This window comes from Schistocerca cancellata, chromosome 10, assembly GCF_023864275.1.
Source record: "Schistocerca cancellata isolate TAMUIC-IGC-003103 chromosome 10, iqSchCanc2.1, whole genome shotgun sequence".
Classification (NCBI taxonomy): Eukaryota; Metazoa; Arthropoda; class Insecta; order Orthoptera; family Acrididae; genus Schistocerca; species Schistocerca cancellata.
The window spans coordinates 46,901,844-46,925,567 of NC_064635.1; the positions used below are offsets into that span (position 1 = coordinate 46,901,844).

The 23,724-nt window shown below is 40.4% G+C and overlaps 1 protein-coding gene across 1 annotated transcript in view; it reads right to left on the bottom strand.

Moving 5' to 3' along the window:
- LOC126106901 (alpha-actinin, sarcomeric) overlaps window positions 1–23,724 on the bottom strand; it is a 533,945-nt gene that overhangs the window by 6,559 nt on the left and 503,662 nt on the right. The window contains exons 13-15 of the mRNA XM_049913318.1: window positions 15,926–16,029; window positions 13,639–13,890; window positions 8,580–8,705 (exon numbers count right to left, since the gene is read on the bottom strand). Coding sequence (XP_049769275.1) covers window positions 8,580–8,705; window positions 13,639–13,890; window positions 15,926–16,029 — 482 coding nt within the window. The remainder of the gene's footprint in view (window positions 1–8,579; window positions 8,706–13,638; window positions 13,891–15,925; window positions 16,030–23,724) is intronic.

The following is a 23,724-nucleotide window of genomic DNA, read 5'->3' on the forward strand; positions in this document are numbered from 1 at the left end:
TCAAGGGTGTCTGTCACCACACCTGTTCATTGTAATAACCAATGCCGTAGTTTCTACTTAAGATGTAATGTCACAGAATGAGAGAAGTGGAAACACAAGCTAAACTAGATTTCTGGCATGATTAACCTATGGCATTGATTTTCAAAATAAAAATTAGCAAAACCAAGACTAAGTTTAACTTTGACCAGTAATTCTCAAACTACCCATTTAAGAATTGCAAATGAGAGAGAGAGAGAGAGAGAGAGAGAGAGAGAGAGAACTTTCTAGCACTAAAGTATACCTGGATAAGAATAATAAAGTAAGTAACAGATAGCCATTTACAGGACAGGTACTATACCAACCACTAATCAGACAATAGGCTTGGCCACACCTGCCTAATCTATTCACTATTGCCATGCCACTCTGCTACTTCAGATACCAGCTGCAATGCTTGAAGCTAGTCATGCAACATCTATGATTTGTTTTCGTTGTTTCTTTGCGTTCTTCGTGCAGGATGTTTATTTTACACATCAGAATGCCATAAACTAGTTGTCAAAAGGCATAAAAAAGTGATGAAACTATTATCACCCCAATGAACATAGCAAGAATGCAAACGCCCCATCATGCTTGACTATCAATTGTTCAATCAATTTCTAATTTTTACTGAGGTATAGCGATGCTATAAAGTGAGATATCGATAACAGAAAAGAAACCTTCCAAAGTCCCACATGTAGTATACCAGATAATTTGGGATTAAACATATCCACATGCTTCCTGGACTAGTGTGTACAAAATTTGTACTGCATCATGTACACACATGAACTGGAAGCATCAATAATTACCAGGCCAGCAAACTGTCATCTACATTTGACAACTACTACAATTTGAAATAAGCTTGTCGGAAATCCTTGAAGCAGAACAACTGCCATGGTGTGACCATTTGAAGAGATTTGTGTGCTCACAAAATCACTCTTAACATACATTTATTGACATGTTTCTGGGACAATACAGAAAGAAAGATAGCTGGACAAAGCAGCTCTTCAAGGATCTCGAAACTAGGAAATGACAAATGGTGATGAATCTATGAATAAGAACTGTGGATGGGCAATGCAACATGGAGGAAACCGCAAAAGTACCGGGCGATTCAAGAAGAAAGAACAAATTTCAGGCAAACTATTAAAAATCTACATCTACAGCTACATCTACAGGGTGTTTCAAAAATGACCGGTATATTTGAAACGGCAATAAAAACTAAACGAGCAGCGATAAAAATACACCGTTTGTTGCAATATGCTTGGGACAACAGTACATTTTCAGGCGGACAAACTTTCGAAATTACAGTAGTTACAATTTTCAACAACAGATGGCACTGCAAGTGATGTGAAAGATATAGAAGACAACGCAGTCTGTGGGTGCGCCATTCTGTACGTCGTCTTTCTGCTGTAAGCGTGTGCTGTTCACAACGTGCAAGTGTGCTGTAGACAACATGGTTTATTCCTTAGAACAGAGGATTTTTCTGGTGTTGGAATTCCACCGCCTAGAACACAGTGTTGTTGCAACAAGACGAAGTTTTCAACGGAGGTTTAATGTAACCAAAGGACCGAAAAGCGATACAATAAAGGATCTGTTTGAAAAATTTCAACGGACTGGGAACGTGACGGATGAACGTGCTGGAAAGGTAGGGCGACCGCGTACGGCAACCACAGAGGGCAACGCGCAGCTAGTGCAGCAGGTGATCCAACAGCGGCCTCGGGTTTCCGTTCGCCGTGTTGCAGCTGTGGTCCAAATGACGCCAACGTCCACGTATCATCTCGTGCGCCAGAATTTACACCTCTATCCGTACAAAATTCAAACGCGGCAACCCCTCAGCGCCGCTACCATTGCTGCACGAGAGACATTCGCTAACGATATAGTGCACAGGATTGATGCCGGCGATATGCATGTGGGCAGCATTTGGTTTACTGACAAAGCTTATTTTTACCTGGACGGCTTCGTCAATAAACAGAACTGGCGCATATGGGGAACCTAAAAGCCCCATGTTGCAGTCCCATCGTCCCTGCATCCTCAAAAAGTACTGGTCTGGGCCGCCATTTCTTCCAAAGGAATCATTGGCCCATTTTTCAGATCCGAAACGATTACTGCAGCATGCTATCTGGACATTCTTCGTGAATTTGTGGCGGTACAAACTGCCTTAGATGACACTGCGAACACATCGTGGTTTATGCAAGATGGTGCCCGGCCACATCGCACGGCCGACGTCTTTAATTTCCTGAATGAATATTTCGATGATCGTGTGATTGCTTTGGGCTATCCGAAACATACAGGAGGCGGCGTGGATTGGCCTCCCTATTCGCCAGACATGAACCCCTGTGACTTCTTTCTGTGGGGACACTTGAAAGACCAGGTGTACCGCCAGACTCCAGAAACAATTGAACAGCTGAAGCAGTACATCTCATCTGCATGTGAAGCCATTCCGCCAGACACGTTGTCAAAGGTTTCGGGTAATGTCATTCAGAGATTACGCCATATTATTGCTACGCATGGTGGATATGTGGAAAATATCGTACTATAGAGTTTCCCAGACTGCAGCGCCATCTGTTGTTGAAAATTGTAACTACTGTAATTTCGAAAGTTTGTCTGCCTGAAAATGTACTGTTGTCCCAAGCATATTGCAACAAACGGTGTATTTCTATCGCTGCTCGTTTAGTTTTTATTGCCGTTTCAAATATACCGGTCATTTTTTAAACACCCTGTACATGGATACTCTGCAAATCTCATTTGAGTGCCTGGCAGAGGGTTCATTGAATCACCTTCACAATTCTCTATTATTCTAATCTTGTATAGTGCATGGAAAAAATGAACACCTATATCTTTCTGTACGAGCTCTAATTTCCCTTATTTTATCGTGGTCATCGTTTCTCTCTATGTAGGTCAGTGTCAACAAAATATTTTCACATTCGGAGCAGAAAGTTGGTGATTGGAATTTCGTGAGAAGATTCTGTCGCAGCAAAAAACGCCTTTCTTTTAGTGATGTCCAGCTCAAATCCTGTATCATTTCATTGACACTCTCCCCCATATTTGACGGTAATACAAAACTTGCTGCCATTCTTTGAATTTTTTCGATGTACTCTGTCAGTCCTATCTGGTAAGAATCCCACACTGCATAGCAGTATTCTAAAAGAGGACAGACAAGCATACTGTAGGCAGTCTCATTAGAAGATCTATTACATTTTCTAAGTGTCCTGCCAATAAAACACAGTCTTTGGTCAGCCTTCCCCACAACATTTTGTGTGTGTTCCTTCCAATTTAAGGTGTTCTTAATTGCAATTCCTAGTTATTTAGTTGAACTTAAGGCCTTTAGGTTTGACTGATTTATCGTGTAACCGAACTTTAGTGAATTCCTTTTACCACTCATATGGATGAGCTCACACTTCTCGTTATTTAGGGTCAAGTGCCAATTTTCGCATCATTGAGATACCTTTTCTAAATCATTTTGCAATTTGTTTTGATCTTCTGATGACTTTCTTAGTCGATAAACGACAGCATCATCTGCAAACAACCAAAGACGGCTGATCAGATTGTGTCCCAAAACTTTTTTTATAGATAAGGAAAACCAAAGGGCCTATAACACTACCTTGGGGAATGCCAGAAATTACTTTGTTTTACTCGCTGACTTTCCATCATTTACTATGAAGTGTGACCTCTCTGACAGGAAATCACAAATCCAGTCACATAACTGCGACGATATTCCAAAGGCACGCAATTTCATTACAAGCCGCTTTTGTGGTATGGACTCAAAAGCATTCCGGAAATCCAGAAATACGGAATCATTTTGAAATCCCTTGTCAATAGCACTCAACACAACGTGTGAGTACAGAGCTAGTTGTGTTTCACAAGAAAGACGTTTTCTAAACCCATGTTGACTGAGTCAATAGACAGTTTTCTTCGAGGTAATTCATAATGTTCGAACTCAATGTATGTTCCAAAATCCTGCTGTATATCGACATTAATGATATGGGCCTGTAATTAAGTGGATTACTCCTGTTACCTTTCTTAAATATTGGCATGACCTGTACAACTTTCCAGTCTTTGGGTACAGATCTTTCATCGAGCAAACAGTTGTGTGTGATTGTTAAGTATGGAGCTAATGGAACAGCCCACTCTGAAAGGAACCTTACTGGTGTACAGTCTGGACCAGAAGACTTGCTTTTATTAAGTGATTTAAGTTGCTTCACTACTCCAAGGAAATATACTTCTATGCTACTCATGTTGGCAGCTGCTGTTGTTTAGAATTCTGGAATATTTACTGCATCTTCTTTTGTGAAGGCATTTCGGAAGGCTGTGTTTAGTAACTTTGTTTTGGCAGCACTGTCTTTGACAGTATCTCCATTGCTATCAAGCAGGAAGACACTGATTGTTTCTTTCCACTAACATACTTCACATAAGACCAGGATCTCTTTGGATTTTCTACCAGGTTTTGAGACAGTTTCGTTGTGGAAACTGTTATAAGCATCTCGCATTGAAGCCCGCACTAAATTTCGAGCTTCTGTAAAAGATCGCCAATCTTGGGGATTTTGCGTCTGTTTAAATTTGGCATGTTTGCTTCGTTGTTACTGCAACAGTGTTCTGACACGTTTTGTGTACCAAGGAGGATCAGCTCCATCGTTTGTTAAATTATTTGGTGTAAATCTCTCAACTGCTGCCAATACTATTTTTTTGAATTCAAGCCACATCTGGTCTACACTTATATATTAATTTGGAAGGAGTGGAGATTGTCTCTCAGGAAGGTGCAAGTAAATTTTTATCTGATTTTTTGAAAAGGTGTATTTTTCATTTATTTTTGGAGGATTTGGCGGTTACAATATTCAATCTCGCTACAACAACCCTGTGTTCACTAATCCATGTCTCCGTTTTGATGCTCGTTATTAACTCAGGGTTATTTGTTGCTAAGAGATCAACTGTGTTTTCACAACAATTTACTATTTGCGCAGGCTCACGAGAGAATGTGTTTAGCATAATTTTGGATGATATTTTATGCGTGCCTCTGGAATTAAACATGTATTATCGTCAACATATAGAGGGTAAATTAAAGTCACCACCAACTATTATCGTATGAGTGGGGTACATGTTTGAAATCAGACTCAAGTTTTCTTTGAACTTTTCAGCAACTGTATCATCTTAATTGGGAGGTCGGTAAAATGATCCAATTATTATTTTATTCCAGTTGCCAACAATGACCTCTGTCCATACTAACTCACAGGAACTATCTACTTCAGTTTTGCGACAAGATAAACTACTTCCGACAGCAACAAACATGCCACCACCAACTGTGTTTAGCCTATCCTTTCGGAACACCATTAGGTTCTTCGCAAAAATTTCGGCTGAGCTTATCTCCGGTTTTAGCCAGCTTTCAGTGCCTACAACGATTTGAGCATCAGTGCTTTCTATTAGCGCTTGGAGCTCTGGTACTTTCCAACACAGCTTCAACGATCTACAACTGTCATACTGATGGTTCCCGCATCTATGTTCTTCCTGTGTTCGGTCTGCACCCTTTGGGACTGAAGCCCTTCTTGTGTTTTCCGGAGACCCTCTAATAACTTAAAAAACTGTCATGGCCATGCCACACAGCCCCTGCTACCCATGTAGCCGCCTCCTTCGTATAGTGGACACCTGACCTATTCAGCAGAACCCGAAACCCAACCACCCTTTGGCGCTAGTTGAGGAATCTGCAACCTACATGGTCGCAGAACCGCCTGAGCCTCTGATTCAGACCCTCCACTTGACTCTGTACCAGAGGTCTGCAATCGGTCCTGTCAACTATGCTGCAAATGATCAGCTCTGCTTTCATCTTGCAAGCAAGACTGGCAGCCTTTACCCCTTCTATTAGCTGCTCGAAACCAGAGAGAATCTCTTCTGATCCAAAGTGACACACACAATTGGTAGCAACGTGAGCAACCACCTGCAGTTGGCTGCACCCAGTGCTCTCCATGGCATCTGGGAGGACCAGTTCCACATCTGGAATGAGTCCACCCCGTATGCGCACGGAGTGCACACTGGTTTTCTTTCCCTTCCTGGCAACCGTGTCCCATAATGTGGCGAACTTTTAGAGTTCCCAACTATCAACAGTCCCATCCTCTGTTACTGTCCACATCTTGCGGGCTGAGAGGTCTGCTCTGAAACAGGAGAGGTGACAGCATCTGGCTCAGCAACAGTGTCAGCCAGAGGCAGCACCTGGAACTTGTTTGTCAGACAAACGGGGAGGTCTTACGTGCGGCCACCTGGGAAGTCTTTTGCCGCCTGCTACGCCCTGGGGCGACCTCCCACTCTACCACAGGTGAGGGGTCAACCTCCGTGCGAGCAGTATCTGGGCTGGCCACCGGTGAGAATCGATCAGAGGACTCGGATGTGCTGGATGTCCAATGGATACCCACGGCTGGCCCACAACAGTGGTGACCATCCACTGCAGCCACAAGCTGGGTAACCGAAGCCATCAGAGCCTGAAGCTGAGAACAAAGTGTCACCAACTCGGCACACATCCACACACAACAATCGCAGTCCCTGTCCGTACTAAAGACCGTGAAAAACTAAACTGTGCAGATAAACAGACTATTGGCACATGCAGCCGAACTCTACTGTAGACCCTGATGAAAACACAGGAACTGTGTCTAATAAATTAGATCGATACAGAGAGATTCAAAAGCCTAACTATCGAAACACTCAGGTGAAACTAAATAATTTGCCCCTGATTAGGAACTTGTAATATGTCACAAAATCTGTTTACTTTCTGACCCAAATGAAAACGCGAGAACTGTGGCTATTAGATATTAAACTAACATGCAGAAAAATCAAGAAACTGAACTATTAAAGCACACAGATGATGATATAAAATTCACTCCTGGCTAGGAACTCGTAAAAGTCACAATACTGGTTACTTCCCTGTTGCTGCTTGTGTCTTGGCCAGCTACTGTTGCCTGACAGTAGATAGAAACACACTGTCCATATCACTAGACAGAGGAAGGTTCAAAGTTTTGACACAGCTGTGCTGTTATTTGCTTGCAGCAACGTAGCAACTGCACCAATAGAGAAATCAATTTGTGCATTGGAACTTGCACAAAGACGATCCATTGTTCAAGTGCGATGTGCTCTCTGCCATCGATTCAGCTAGAAGCTGTCTCTCTCTGTACAAGTAGATTTACGACTGGCATATAAAATTCTTGGAAGTTGGTTGCATATGCCAAGGGAAGAGCACTGGTCATCCACGCACGTCTGATGAAAATGTTGAGCATATCGGAGATGTGTTCACGCAGAGGCCTCAGAAGTCCACAAGACGGATACACCAGGAACTTAAACTTCCTCAAACAATGGTATGACATGTTTTGAAACAACACCTGCATATGAAGTCTTACAAGTTGCAGCAAATGCATCACTGTAACCTTAAGAGGAGGTATGAATTTTGTATTTCCATTCTTCAGAACATGGCACAGGGCACTTCTTCCAAACAACTCATCCTTTCAGACAAAGCAGTATTCTATCTTCCAGGTAACAAAAAAACCACCATAATTTAAAAATTGGAGGGTCACAAAATCTTGGTGACACTGTTGGACAGGGAAGAGACTCACCAAAACTGAATGTGCTTTGTGCCATTTCTGTTCACACAGTTCATGAATCTTTCTAGTTTGTGGAGGAAACTGGGACAAGAATGTCAAAACTGGACATGCTGCAAACCAGATTTCACAACTTGCAATTTTTTTCTGAGGGAGTATATAAAATACAGAGTCTTTGTCCCGCCTATGGTAGCCACTTTTCAAGATCTGAGAAATCAAACTGTTGTAGATGTCGATACACTAAACACGGACCTGTTGATTTGTGTGTGGAATGAAATGGCCTACCTTTTCAATGTTTCTTGAGTGATGCATGGTGCTCATGTTGAGTGTATGGTATAGTATCTGTGTGAACATACAACTCTGAACCATCCTCTATCCATGGACATGCTCAATGTGTTTCTAATCTTTCATAGTTTGTCTATATAAACAACTGAAATCTGTTCTTTCTTTCTTTCTTTCTTTCTGAATCATCCTGTACCATAACTTGCCAATGGTTTCTCCACAAACTGGTCAGAATAAAGAGAACTTTAACAGTGGCAGTTACAGTACCACATAAACTAATGCAATGGCAAAAAGACTACCTTTCCTTGAGTTCAGACTCGCTAATTTTGACAATGACACCCAATAAATCAATACATACACATAAAAATACAGAAAGACGTTAAGAGCACAGAATACAAATCAAACACACACACACACACACACACACACACACACACACACACACACACACACACAGGACCACAGGCTCTGGCAGCTGAGGACACACTGCCAGTGCACCGACAGTGTGGCCTCAGCAGACAGAGACTGAGTGTGTGTGTGTGTGTGTGTGTGAGCGCGCGCGCGCGTTTTGTTTCCTTAATGCATATGTTTTTATATCTAGTATGTTTGTGACGCTGCTCACAAAAAAATACTTCACATTTGTGCACACAAGAAAGATAAGAGTAATGGCATTGTCTATGAGCTGTCCATGCTTGAAATTGTGCATACACATACCTGTCTGTCCTTGCCAATGCTGTAGCCAAGGCTGACCAAGCAAGACTTGAACTCCTCAGGTGTCAGGCGCCCAGTGCGGTTCTTGTCGAAGTGGTTGAAGCTGCTGCGGAACTCGTTGAGTTGCTCCTGTTGCCAGTGACAGAAAAAGAGCCATTCAAATGAGGACAGCCAGTTAGGTCACATGTCATCACAACTTCTCAAGCGATATTTTAAGAGCAAGAGAGATATTTTTCTTCTAAATGAGGACACTTTGTTTCTGCAATGAGGACCATTTAATACATTTTTCCAAAACAATTTCAATGGCACTTCGTCCTCTGAAACAGTCATCAAATAATTTTCTCAGAGCATTTTTTTGCAATTGAGCATTTTCATCCAAATCTAGTTAAAAACAAGAAATTTTTGGTCAGTCTCAAAGTCAAACATTTCCTCATTCCCAAACCCAAAAATGGTCTAACGTGATTTATCTTTCCTCCTCTTATTTTTAAACCAACATTGTGATGGAATCAGCTGATGCTATATTCTGATCTTCCCTAGATAATGATGCTATATTTATGGACTCTGCCAGATAACGAATCAAACTGCTCTTATTGTTGGGCAAATTGACAATGGCTGATTGCTAGAGGATAGTTATGCTTTGGCGCACACTGTTATTTCCTTATTCAGCCAAGTGAACTACCGTAACTATTGTGGTGGTTTCCACCAACACCTATCAATATTGTCACATCTGTGTTACTACCCAGCAACTTGCTTATTTTCAGTTCACTATGTACGCAGTGAGTTAGTAACTCTTAATAATTTTCTTTATGCTCAGGACTATTTTATTTTATTGTAAACTTACTCGCCTTTTGTTTTATGTTGCAGTGTACTTGTCCAAGTGTAGTAAGTGACAAATGCTACAGAAGGACAAGTCACAAAAATTACTGTTTTGTGCGAGGGTTGTATCAAAAGTAAGGTTCTCATTTTTTTTTTTTTTTTTTTTACACGTAGAAAACATTGTTTATTGTTATTAATTTGTACATGGTTGAATAGCTTACACTTTTGTCTATTTTTTCAACATAGTATCCATTTTTTTGACATACTTTCGAAGATGGTGCTCCAGCTTTTGTATTCGTAAGTCAAAGAAGTCTCCCGTCAACCCATTGAGAAAGCGTATGACCTCTGCTCAGACTTCATCGTCGCTCTTTAAGCGTTTGTCGCTTAAGTGTTCCTTTAGCTTGGGGAAGAGGTGATAGTCGCTGGGAGCTAACTCCGGGCTGTACAAGGGATGAGGCATAACGGTCCACTCAAATTTCTTCAAAAGCTCCTGTGTTTGACGAGAAACATGGGGTCGATCACTGCCATGGAGAAGCACTACTCCCTCCTTCAGTCATCGTCTCCGGCAATTCTGGATTGCTCGCCGGGGTTTGGTTAATGTTTCACAATATCTGTCTAAGTTTACTGTCATCCCAGGTTGCATGAAATCGGTGAGGATTCTCCAATCTTTGAGCAGCTCACTGTTGATGCTTTGGACAATCGCATCCGAAACCGGCAGTCTTCTACTCCATTCTTCATCGTGAACTTCCGTGCGACCCTCAGCAAAAGCCCTGCACCATTTGTCGACAAGCTGAATGGACATACACTCTTCACCATAAACCTCAGTCAGTTGCCGATGAACTACCATGGATGGTAACTTCCTTGCAGGAAGAAACCGGATTACTGCTCTAATCTCGCACTTGGCAGGAGCGGCGATCAACGCTTCCATTTCCGACAGCTGCCAGCCAACACTGAGAGACTTAGCGAATCGAGGACAGGGGGGCTCGAGAGCGGGGGAACCACTGCGCGTGGCACTGTTGTCGGATTCAGCCTAAGACGTTCCCTCGAGGTTGTAGTTCATTGGGAACCTTACTTTGTTACAACGCTCGTATGTTCCTGAAACTTAGAATGTTTACTAACATTTCCAAAAATATTAAATTAGTTTTCAGTCCCAAGTGGTTACGAAGTCACATTATTCTTGGTCATTTCTTTGAGGCACTTAATAATTACTCCTTTTATTTGTCTCAATCTTCAGTTAACCTTCTAGTCAGAAAGGGGGAAAGAACCAGACCCATCTGAGACCCTAACCTAAAAACACGAAGAACTCAGAACTCCCATACAATTTAGTTTAGACAGGCTACTCATATGAAACCTCTTACATTTATGTCCATACACAGCAAATGACTGTCAAGAACATAGCAGAGGCTAATTCCCATTTTGCAATTTCATCTTTTTCGATTCATGTATCAAGATCATAAAGAATGACTGCTTAAATGCCCCTGTGCGTGCTATAGTTAGTCTAACTGGGTTTTCATGAATCCTATGGGAGCAATACATAAGGGGGTTCTAAGACATTCCTACACTCATCAGCTGAGACTCTAAACAGGCTTTCACAGGATAATTGACATTTATCTTCAGGCATCTGCCATTCATATTTTTCAGCATTTCCAAGGCTTTCACAGGTCAGAAAAACCTTTGTCCATTTGTGCTGCCCTACTTTGTACACTAGGTGTCTGTAATTTATGTTCTAGTTTCAATATGCTGTAGAAAGAAAAGCTCTGTTCAGAATGACATAAAATTCAAACAGCATATTATTGATGCAGGACAAAATGTCACAGTGGGAAGTTGTAAGGGTGGGGAGTGAAGACCAATAGCTGGCACTCTAAGCATCAGAATATGCACATCAACAGACATGTGACACACAGCTGTTCCTCAGTTTGCATCCAAAGCAAGCAAAACATGACTGACTCCATGAATGATCATGCACTGCTGGTAAACCTGTTTTACAAGGAAGGTGACTGCGCGCCAGTAGCCTGCTGAAGTTCTGGACACTCAAGGGTATGAGAAAAGGCAATCGTCCAATGTCTGCTAAGAGTCTGGAGAAGATGCTTACTAAGTTTGAAAAGACAAGTTCTTTTGAACTGCAGTGTGGCAGAGGGAGGAAAGCATTTGATCCGACACCTGTCACAGATGTGTCCACAGCGTTGCAGGAGGGGTTGAGTGGTGGTGAGCAAACATGCAGAGCACAGAGAATTGTCCTAATGTTGGACATGCCTCCAAGCACAGTGCATAAAATCCTATGAAACAACCTGCATTTCTATCCCTACAACATCCCTCATGTCCAGAATTTGTTTCCTGCTGATCTGCCAGCAAGACAGATTATTGCTATGGAATTTATTGCTCATGTGGAAGTGGGCAATGAATGGCCATGTAACATTCTGTGGACAGATAAGAGCATTTCCATCTCCAAGGACATGTCAATGCTCAAAATTGCAGAAGATGGGCAATGGAAAATCCACATGCACATCAATTGGTACCACTTCAGTCTGCAAAGATGACTGTGTGGTGTGGGTTGTTGCCATAATTTACCATAGGGCTTATTTTTTTTCCGAGGAGATGAGTCCTGTGGGTCTTGTTACCTGTAACTGGTGAAGCTATGAGAGTCTTTAGCGCACCAGTGTCATTCCAATCCTTCAATGGCATGGATGTACAGGTATGGTAATTTTGATGCAAGATGCATTTCTCCACACATTACACAGATAGTGAAGCAGCTGCTGTTGTGGTATTTCAGAAATGCTAGAATTAAGATCTGGCATTTCCCTACAGCCTGCCCGTCCACATCACCTGTCCTTAATCTGTGTGACTTCTGGCCATGGAGTTATCCAAAACATGCTGCATTCAGTGCTCTAATTATGAATGTAGCTGAATTGAAGGCTTGCGTTCTGCAACACATTCAGAAGGCAAGACCCAAGGACTCTCTGACCCATTGTGAAACATGCTGTTTCTTGATTTCAACTTGTGGCAGAAAACTGTGGACAGCTTACTGAACATGTCTTGTGCCAGTATCATGACAGAAACCAATGTCGCCTTGCTTTTTATGTGGTTTCTGGCACCTTTACAATTAAAAACTGATGCCATTTTGCTTTTTATGAGATTTTTGCCCTCAGGACAATTAAAAACCGATTTTTCCCATCTGATGTGGTACAATCTTGCAGGGGTGGATTAGCTTACCTAACTGAAAGTACCCCAACTGTTGACTGCCGAACATGAGCAGTCGTGCACATACAGATGGTGTAATGTGGAACTCAAACAATAGCCATCATATTGGGATTCACCTGTCATTTGAGCCTGCTTGGTATGGGTCTCAGACACCTGAGAAATATTCTAGGATAAGTGTTAAGTGTGTTCTGCAAAACAATCTCTTCTGTAGATAAATTTTATTTTCTCAGTATTGTGCCAATGAACTGAAGTCTGCTGCCTGCTGTAACTACGAATGAGCTATGTGACTGTTCCATTCCATATACCACAAATTGTTACACCCTTGGTAATTCTAAGAGTTGATCAATTCAAACTGTGATTTGTTGCAATCTGAGAAGGGAGCCACTTTACATTTCTGAGCATTTAAAGCAAAGTTGTCAAAAAAATTTCACCATCTCTCAATTTCTTTAGCCTCATTTTTTCTGACAGAATGTCATTGTAGGTACCTGCATAATGTGGAAAATGTCTGCACTTCCTACTAATATTGTCTGCCAGGTCATGAATATACAACATGAGCAGCAATGGTCTCATTAGACTTCCCTGGGGCATGTCGGAAGTTACTTATAGTTACATTGACGACTATCCATCCAAAATAACATAACACCTCCTCCCTACAAACAAATTCTCAATCCTGTCACAAATTATGTTTGATACCCTGTACATTTGCAGTTTTGTTAATAAGTCACTGGTGTGGTACTGAGTCAAACAGTTTTCAAAAGTATGAAATACTTCATCTACCCCATTAACTTGACTAACGGTTAACAGGTTGTCACGTGGCAGAAGTGTATGTCAGGTTCCGTACGATAATTTTGTAAATCCATGCTGGCTGGCACAGAGGTGGCCATTCTGTAAGAGATCCTGCATTATGTTTGAGCTCAAAAGATACACTAAGGTTCTCCAACAAATTGATGTCAATGATATTGCATTGTAGTCTTCTGGACTTCTAATTTTGAGTACTGTAGGGTCAAGGGTTCTGGCACTCAACAAGAGTGTCAGAGATTGCAGTTACCTGGGTGATGCCCTTGGAGTCCCTGGTGAGGATCTGGTTCTCCACCTCATTGATGTTGCGGTTGATGGAGGTGAGCAGCTGCTCCCAGCCGACACGCAGCGTCTCCATCGTGTACTGCGTATAGCGGTTCTCGAAGATCATACCCTCCTGCACAGCCTGGTGGATCTTCTCCAGCTCCTCAATGTGTGGCTTGTATGCGTACACGCCCTGTTCGTACTCCTTCAGCCTGTGCAGCTGGTCTTCCAGTGAGCCCTGGACAAACAGAGATTTGCGTCAAAACCTTTTACCCCTTCAGAATAATAAACATAATAGCAAATACAGCAAAGCTCCCAAATATCTAGGTGTGGATTATCTGCCTTGCATATTATCTGTGCATTGTTTGGTGATTTTAGGAAGAGGAAGGGGGGGAGGGGGGGGGGAAAGGAGCCTAAGGTATTCTATTTTAATTATAAAAGAATATTTTCATGTAGAATTCAAATTTATTGTTGTGAAGGCATAATTCATGAAAGCACCATGAATAGTTACATACTGATACCTAAGAACTGGTATCTGAGTAGCTAAATGATGGAGACATACTGATGAAGGTGTGTTCAGTAGTGCAAAAGAGCTACAATGAAGTGACTGAGGAACTGTTAACAAGCTCGGCGAGCATTGAAAAGGAATGACTTGTTATCAGAGTATGCGAGACAAAATTTGTTGACTATACCAATGTTTTGTCTCTCCATAAAATGAGAACCATCATCAGAAAAAAAGATAATGAAAAGCAGAAAGAGGAATAAACTGGACAATTGTTGCTCAAAAGTGGGCTGAAAGCAAATACCAAATACAGTATGTATTGAAGATATGTTTTAAAGATAATTTTGTAAGAAGTTTATGGTGAGTAATGTGGAAGTATTTCAGTGAGCTTTCACATGTGACATGTAGAACATTTTCCAAATACAGTAAATAGTAGTTTCCAACAAACAGGTACAAGTTGTGTGTGTGTGTGTGTGTGTGTGTGTGTGTGTGTGTGTGTGTGTGTGTGTGTGTGTGTGTCTCTACTGCTGACAAAGGCCTTAATGGCCGCAAGCTATGACTCTGTGAATCTTTTTATTGTGCCTATCACAGCTCAGCATCTCCGCTATATGGTGAGTAGCAACTTTCCTTCTCATATTGTTACATTCCACCCTGGATTTTCCATTGTTGTATTTTGGATTACCGTGTTTTCTGGATATCCAAGACCACATTAACTCAGAGCTTACAGTACGTTGAAATGAAGTTATAATGGTACTCCCAAAACCACTTGCTATCCACACTTACCAATAATAAACACATACTTCAACAATAATCAAAAAAGTGTCATTAGTACTGAGAACATTCAACAGTTCAAAGTGATTTTAAATCCTCAGAAAAACAGGTAGGCACTATAGGTCAGCTAGTGCATGTTTCATGCACTAGCCGACTTCACTCTGTTCATGGATCATTGTTCTCTAACTGGTACTGGCTTGGCAATGTACAAGGACAGTGTGTTGTACGTGTTTCTGGTTTCTGCATTTATTTTACTGTTAGTGACTTTCTAATTTGCATGCATTACTGCATTGGGAAACTGACAGTGGCACTATTCACTACCAAAAGAAGTATGCTCATACCAAACAGATGCCTTAATTTGAGAAGGTAATTCCTGAGCATGCAAGTTGGGAGCATAGCATTGTATAGACTTGAAACATGGACTGTGAGCAAGTTGGAAAAGAAGAGAACTCACGTGTTTGAGATGTGGTCCCATAAGTGGACGTTGAAAATTAGATAAACTGATGACAAATGAGAAAATACTCTGCAGAATCGGCGAGAGCAGGAACATGAGGGAAACAATGACAGGGCATGTGTTAAGACAACAGGACCCACTCTCCATGGCACTAGAGGGAGTTGTAGATGGGCAAAAATTGTAAAAAGAGGGAAGAGACTGAAATCCGTAGAACAAATAAATGAAGATATAGAGCGTAAGTGAGATGAACATGTAGGCCCAGGAGAGGAAGTCATGACACTTCACTTTAAACCAATCAGAAAACTGAAAGGGGGGGGGGGGGGCAGAAGAGAGGAAGGGGAATTAAAATGTAGTTTGAAACCTATCTTCGTTCACAGAATGTTTCACAGAAACAAATACCAATTATGCAAAGGAGCTCATTTGCTGTATTACACCCTTCTGTATTCTTTAGTACATGTTCTGGAATGGAATTTTATTATAAACAAATCTGAAACTAGTCACAAAGAAGAACAGGATGGTGAAACCAAAAACAAATGTATACACTACCTGTAGACCCATTCCAATAGCTGTCACAGCATCAAGTTGCCTCTCGATCCAAGGTCCAACCTGGTTTGCTTTCTCAGCAAACTGTCTGCGTACCATCTCGTTGTCTGTAAAGCACTGCTAAGGAAAACTTTCAAAACAATGGTAACAAGTATTTTAACAAGCTATTTCACAACAAAGAACAATTCTAAATTTTTGCCTAGACAAAGTATTATGGACAAAAAAACTTACATTTTGGTCACTAGTTCAAGAATGAATACGCAATGATACTTTCAGAGAAAAGTTTTACCCTAGTGCAATTACTCAGCCCATAAGCAAGCACCAAGTTAATTTTGTGTGGGAATTCCAACATTAACTTTGTATCTAATTCTCCAATAGTAACTTTGTCTCTCATTCTCCATGCAAATAATATTAAGGTATCTATACAAATCCTACAACCTGATGTAGATTGAGAACTTTTAACATTGCAGCGCATCAGCAATCGTGAATAATTTAATGATTATAAAGACTCTGCCTCGATTACAAATAGAAACCAGATGTTGACCTAGGTTTCGGCACAGTTAACCACGCCTTCTTCGCAACATACTAAAACTACAAACTGCCTAAAGAAGCATGGTCCAACATTAAGACTCGCATAAAATGTAAAATAAACGGTACATGTGTACCATGTCAATAGCTGTACTTAGCTCAAACGTCAGAAGCGTGCTCAGGTTTACCTGAGAGCCCACGGCCCACCGAACATTGGCTGGAGTGAGGAAGCACACTTCTGACATTTGAGCTAAGTACAGCTATTGACATGGTACACATGTACTGTTTATTTCAAATTTTATGAGAGTCTTTTGCCCTTTTGGGCATTCTGTATTAATGCTGGACCATGCTTCTTTAGGCAGTTTGTAGTTTTAGTGTGTTCCACAGAAGGCATGACGTAGATTGTGTTCTTTTCACCTTGGTAATAGGGAAACTGCAGCACAAGTATACATAATATCTTCATAGGTTGTTCTTTAAGTAAAAGTGTACACAGAAAGCAGTCATATTTTATTTAGATTTATTAAGCCAAGTCTTATTCTGAGTTTTCACTCTTATTCAATTGGTGTTAACACAGGGAGTATAGGCAGACAAGGAAAAAATACTCCCAGTATTTCCCAGTTAAAAAAACACTTTTTCTGTGGTAAGTGACTATACTTTCCCTCAGAACTCTAAAACTTATCGATTCTTCAGATGGTTAAGATTTTATACACCAGTGAAGAACTTCACGGCTCTTTAGGAAACAGACTCTAGCAAAGGGAAGGGGGAGGGAAGGGATACATTTTGGAAAAATATTTGACATGCAGCAATATGTATGCTGCATATTCTCATGTTACAATACAGTGTGTAGATTCACATTATGAAAGTATATATTTGAATTCAAACAAACACAGCATATTAATTTCCAAAGCACTGAAATCGAGATTGCAATAGGAAAAGTTAATGGTTTTAATTAATATAAATAGTGTAGCTACAAGGAAGGCTAAGCTTTCATATGTAATAATAGTCTTTTTTGCATGTGTTACACTTTAAGATGCATCACACAAAAGCGCCAGTAAAATTTTAAATAATAACATAAATATCTGGTCTTCCGGGCTCAAAATTCTTCTAAGTGGCTGGCCCTCAAAGTGTTAAGCTTTAAACGAGAGTCAAACACACTGTGATTTAAGAAATTCAAAGCACATTCTCACATGTAATGTAATTCATATTAGCAAATCGTCAAAAATATGCCACGGTACTGCAAGGCGATTAATGCTCGACTACAAAAAAATGAGGAAATAAAATAAAATCAGAAAACAGAGACTAACAACATTATTTAGTCTTCTGTAATTATGTGAATGCATTTTAATTTTGCTTGATAGCTCCCAGCTACAGAAACCAGTTTTGTTTCTATTTGACGTGAGAGCTGTAAACAAAAACTCTGACAGCCTGGGCGTGCCATAAAAATTGAAGCGGGTAGCATCTGGATGCTTGTTGCTACTGCTGATAGAGTTAATAGCCACACTTCAAGTAGCCAGAAGTGGGATAAGGCACTGCTCATAACACGAATCAACTGCACATGCGCATGAGCTCGCTGACAACAGCTCAAACGAACCTAATGCACTGTTATGACGTCACGCTCATCAGAAGCAGTTTGTTGTTATGAAGTATTGCACAGTCTTCATCCTAAAGCCTTTGACAATTTTTGCTGTTGGTAGACACTTGTGTGTGCACCGTATATTATTGTTGTAAATGGCACATTTCCTGTGCAACTAAAGTTTTATTGTTGCAGTATTATTCTGTAGCAGCACGATACAGTAAAATTCTTTGTTAAATATCAGTTTTTAACAGTCAGAATTACAAACAATTAAACGAAAACAAAAACAATGACAAATTCCCAGAATTCTAAAAAATTCCTGGGTTTTTCACAGATGAAAAAATTCTCAGATTTCCCAGTAGTCTGTGACATATACACACTGTAACACATTTATACCATCATCAATACAGTGATTTTGTTGAATGCATTCTGAACACTGATGCTGCCCTGAGCAACACAACAATTCATTTAGTTAGCATGTAATCATCATAGCCTGTCAGATGACAATGAACAACTGTTAACATGGATGGGATTAACCCTTTTAGTGCCAAATACGATCTGATCGTGATCCAGATTTTCGGCGAAAAATGCCAGTAACGATCTGATCGTGATGCCCTTCTCATTCATTTTTTCCGCGCTTGAAGGCAAAGTTGTTAGTATTTCCTAGCCAAGAAGCAGAAGGAAGGTCGAAGGCACAGCATATCGATCTTCTTTTCGATTGTCAGTGCGATATTTCGAGTAAAATAAACTTCTCTGGTGGTGTTTGTTTACCGACTATTTCGCGGCAGCATGGCGTCGTCGAGTAAGAAGTTGCGGTTCGATACAAGTGATTTAGACAATAATATGATAAGTAGTGGAAGTGAAGATGAATTTGCAGGATTTGCAGAAAGTGAATCGGAGTATGAGATGTCGGGTGGAGAAGAGGACTCGTCGTTTTCTTCTTCAAGTGACGATTGTGCGTCAGCAAATGACGACGACGACGACGACCAAACGCAACTAAATTGCAGTGCAAATACTTTTGTTGAAGTAACGGATGAGGCATCAGATAATCCACCTCCTCCAAGCTTTGTGTATGCAGAAGTACCAGGCCCGAAACATATACCAGCAAACGCCACACCAATTGATTTTTTCAATTTGTTCTTCTCACTGCAGCTTTTTACGATTATGGTGACAGAGACTAACAGATACGCTCGCCAGGTGATTCAGTCTACGCATTTATCGCCAAATTCGAGAATCAAACAGTGGCAACCAACAACTGTAGCAGAAATGAGGGCTTTTATAGCAGTAATTTTGAATATGGGACTGATAAAAAAACCGACGATTTTTAGTTATTGGTCAACTGATGCAAACCTGTTGACACCGTGGTTTTCACAAATGTTTTCACGCAACAGGTTTCAGTTGTTGCTGCGGTTTTTCCATTTTGTAGACAATTCGAAACTTCACCCTCCTGGTCACCCATTATATGATCCAACAGCTAAGTTTCAAGTGTTGGTGGATATTGCCAACAATGCTTTCCGTCGCTACTACACTCCACACCAGCAACTGAGTGTCGATGAAAGCCTTGTTGGGACAAAGGCGCACTCACAGCTAATCCAGTACCTTCCCAATAAACATCATCACAGATGGGGAGTCAAATTTTGGATGCTGTGTGATTCAGTCGTAAATTACTGCCTGGGGTTTTATGCATACCGTGGTGCAAAAAGTGATGATGACAAAAACGAAATAAAAGAGAATGGCCTGGGATATGTAGTTGTCATGAAACTACTAGCTCTTGGGAGCTACATGCAAAAAGGTTACCATGTGTTTTGCGATAACTTTTTTACATCTATTCCTCTAGCAGAAAAGCTGTATTCAGTTGGCACTTATCTAACAGGAACAATTAGAAGAAACAGAAAATTCCTGCCACGTGGTCTTCTGTCAAATTATGCTGTAGGTCAGCTAAAGTTTTTCAAGAAATCTGTTATACTTCTCTGTGGCTTCAGACAGAAGAAATCACAGAGAAATCCAGTCCTCCTTGTGAGTACATCATCCTCTGCTACATCATCAGAAAAGACAATTCGCAATAGACAGTCGGTCAAGAAACCGGATGTTACTTTCGATTATAATAAGTATATGGGTGGCATTGACTCATCTGATATGATGGCATACTGCTATTTAGATGAGAGGAGGACTGTCAAGATGTGGAAGAAGGTAGTGTTCAGCATAATTGCCAGGATGTTGCTGAATGCATATGTTTTGTATAAGGAAAGCCTAAACCCCAGCGACAAACCACTGACACGGCTAAAGTTTAACAGCATAATCATTTGCAAACTTTCTAAACAGTGGTTTCAGGCAAGGACTGCAACCAAAAGTGCAATAGATATAAATGTGCCTGCTCCAACAGTATATGGTGTAGAGACTCTTCCAGGGAGAAAGGAACGCTACTGTAGTGTTTGTTCTACAAAGGATAAGAAGCGGCGTTCACGAACAGTGTGTGTGTGTTGCAAGAAAGGACTGCATCCTTCATGTGTTGGTCAGCATGTGTGCAAGTAGTTGTCATAACTGCAACCTCACATTTGTCAGTGATTTATGACTGAAGAACTGAGAACACGTTCAGAGCAAAACAATTTTTTTTGTAATGTTATGTTCTTTTTGATTTTTTCCTTAGTGAAATAAAAAAATTTTGTATTCCTTTATGGTGTTTTTGTTAAGGAAACTACAGAGATTCTATATATACCTGAAATTTTTGAGTATATCGTCATTTGATGGGTCTCAGAGTAAACTGAAATCAAAGTTTTAATTTTTTTCGATAAACCCCATCATGAAAATAATTTTTTTCTCTGAAAATATGTTCTTTGACAATGTGTCTTGCACATATTACTGTAGGCAGCAGCATTCCCTAAAAATTAAAAAAAAATTACATTCCTTTATGCATTAGTTAAGATTTTATTGCAAGTATGGCAGAGGTCTGCATTTTACTGTAAAATCGCATGGCACTTTTAACATGATCTTTTGAGAAAACGTCTGGCACTAAAAGGGTTAATGAAGTGAAATAATCCACGGTAGTAAACGAAAGTTTGAGACACACAGGTCCATTGGTGATGCACATGTTTAAAGCTGATCACACTTAATAAGAAAGCTACGATACAGACAAGCTCAAAAACAAACAAGTAATGGTTCAGTTGCAACTGCCTTTTTTTCCCTCCCCCCAATGTATTAGTCCCAAATGCAAAGACAGAATAATGACTTTCACAAGTTTGCCAAGTGATGACAAAGGCCAATAAGTGGGAAGAAAATCTTTTTATTAATCACTCTGTGGAAATTGTTTTGTACCAATATGCAAGAGTTTCTGAGCAGCAACCCAGCTTCGATGATAGTTGTGAAAGAAGCGTACATGTGGAGCAATCAGCTAACAACACAGCATACAGTCCACAGCTCGGGGTTGTCCTGTCCATAAAGAAGAAGATTTATAAAAAACATATTCCTCAGTCTGCTCTGTATTCACTCCTGAATGATACCTTTATATTTTTGTGGCAAGCTGGGCCTATTATTAAAATTATTAATACTGCTTGAAGACATTGGAGATATGTCCATAAGATGCCTTTTTGTGTACAATTTTGTACATACACAAGGAATTCCAACAGCACAACTAGGCATGCACATCTGTGCTTGCATAATTTTCTGAAAATGGAGGCCATGGGTAAAGTGCTTTTCTTCCTGCCTTCGATGGAAATCTTCGCACTTTTTAATAGGCAATAGGCAGCTGGGGGCCATGTGTGCGAGATTGTGTAGTGTGTTTATGTTATGCTGTAAGGCGATTTATGTGCAATAATGTCTGTCAACTCCAAAGGAAGCACACTTAAATTTATAGATCATTACAGATAAAGAAAAGTCGTACGGAATGCCACTTCTAAAGATTACACGAATAAAAATTTGAGATGTATTGCTTGAGCATTTAGCGATTAGGTAAAAAGTCTTCAATCATGTTAATGTAGGAAACTGTGAACAAACATTCATGCTATGGTAACTTAAAAGCACAACAACTGAGGAGCCTGACATCTGAACAAAAGAAACGATGGGGTATGTATCGCTCCTCCATAAACTGCTAGAAATAGAAATTTAGGACACTGATGATACAAAAAATACAAAATTGGAAACTCAACCTCTATTCAGTTGGATCCTGGCATCTATGAAATTCCAAAATTTGTCAAGTCTGAGTACATTAATGTACATATAATTTTTCATGGTTAAAGTCATGTAAACAAAATTATAAAACAAAACACTACAGATGCATTGATTGTTCATTAATCTTTATGTAAAGACTAAGAACCCCGAGTCCATTTTTCTCAGTTTCAAGAATACTCATGGAAATGCTTTGTTTTGAAATGCAGAACAAATTGTTCAAACCAGTATACAAGTCACAGGTTACTAGCTAAAGAAATATTATTTCCAGTCTTATCAATGCAGTTTCCCAGGGCAAAAATCTATCATCTCACTGTGAACTCCACATGACGTTTACAAACAAAACTGTCACTTTTTATTTCTCATACACCTGTTATTTAGATACTTCTTTACCTACAGTCATTTGTGCATTTCCTTTTTCTGTCACCTTTCCATCACAATAAATGCAGCACAAGCTCCCAAGCAAAGAAAGGGATCCACATCAGACTGCTTGCACAATCAGACAACATGTGGACATGAGAATGTCTAAGCATACACACTTTTTCCAGAAATTTTTGTGCACACCCTTTTACTACCGTGCACCTGCGATTGCACACGAGGAAAGTGGCACCACGTGGACATTATCTTTAAAGTGTCAGTATTTCAAGGCACAGTGACTGTACTGGTCTTTGCAGAATATACGTAGATTTTATTTTTTCCAGTAATTTGTCATTTTCTGTTAGATTCTCGGATCATGTGTGTTATAGTGTCATTACTTATTTCCAATTACATCTACGTCTATACTCCACAATCCATCGTACAGAGTGTGGTGGAGATTACTGTGTGTACCACTGTCACATAAACCTTTTCCTGTTTCAGCCACACATGGTTCGCAGAAAGAAAGATTGCTCGTAAGCCTCTATGTGAGCTCGAATCTCTCTAATTTTATCTTCATGGTCACTTCATAAGATACACTTAGCAGGAACCAATATATTGGTTGACTCTTCCAGGAAAGTACACTCTCAGAATTTTAACAGTAAAATACAATGCGATGCAGCATCTGTCGCTAGCCCTGTGGTGCATGGTGTCCACTGTAGTGGACAGCTGTTATTGGTCACTTTTACCTTCAATGTGACTATGTTTTTAAGTCCACTCTAGTGGACACTCTCCACCTGGTGCTGCTATCTGTAGGGCAGTAACAGAACTATTAGAGTGTGTTTGCGTACAAACATCACATGTGACAAGATGGCGTCTTCTGAGTGTGGCCGTGCACCAGCGTGTACTGTTTCAGCGAAACACTTCTGTGGGACTTCAAGGTGCAGAGTAAGAAATTCTTAATGAACCTAGATGGATACTGCACCATTTTTTAAAAATGAAAGATTGTCAAAACATATTTTTACGGTTACTAGAAGCAGAAAGTATCTGTCCACTGCAGTGGACATCATGCAATAATGGCATTAGTCATGAGCTGTCTTACAAGAGCACAATGAAACATTTACTTTGTTTCGTATTTTACAGTTTTTAGTATAGTTTCTTAGTTCAGCATACACCTTATAATTTA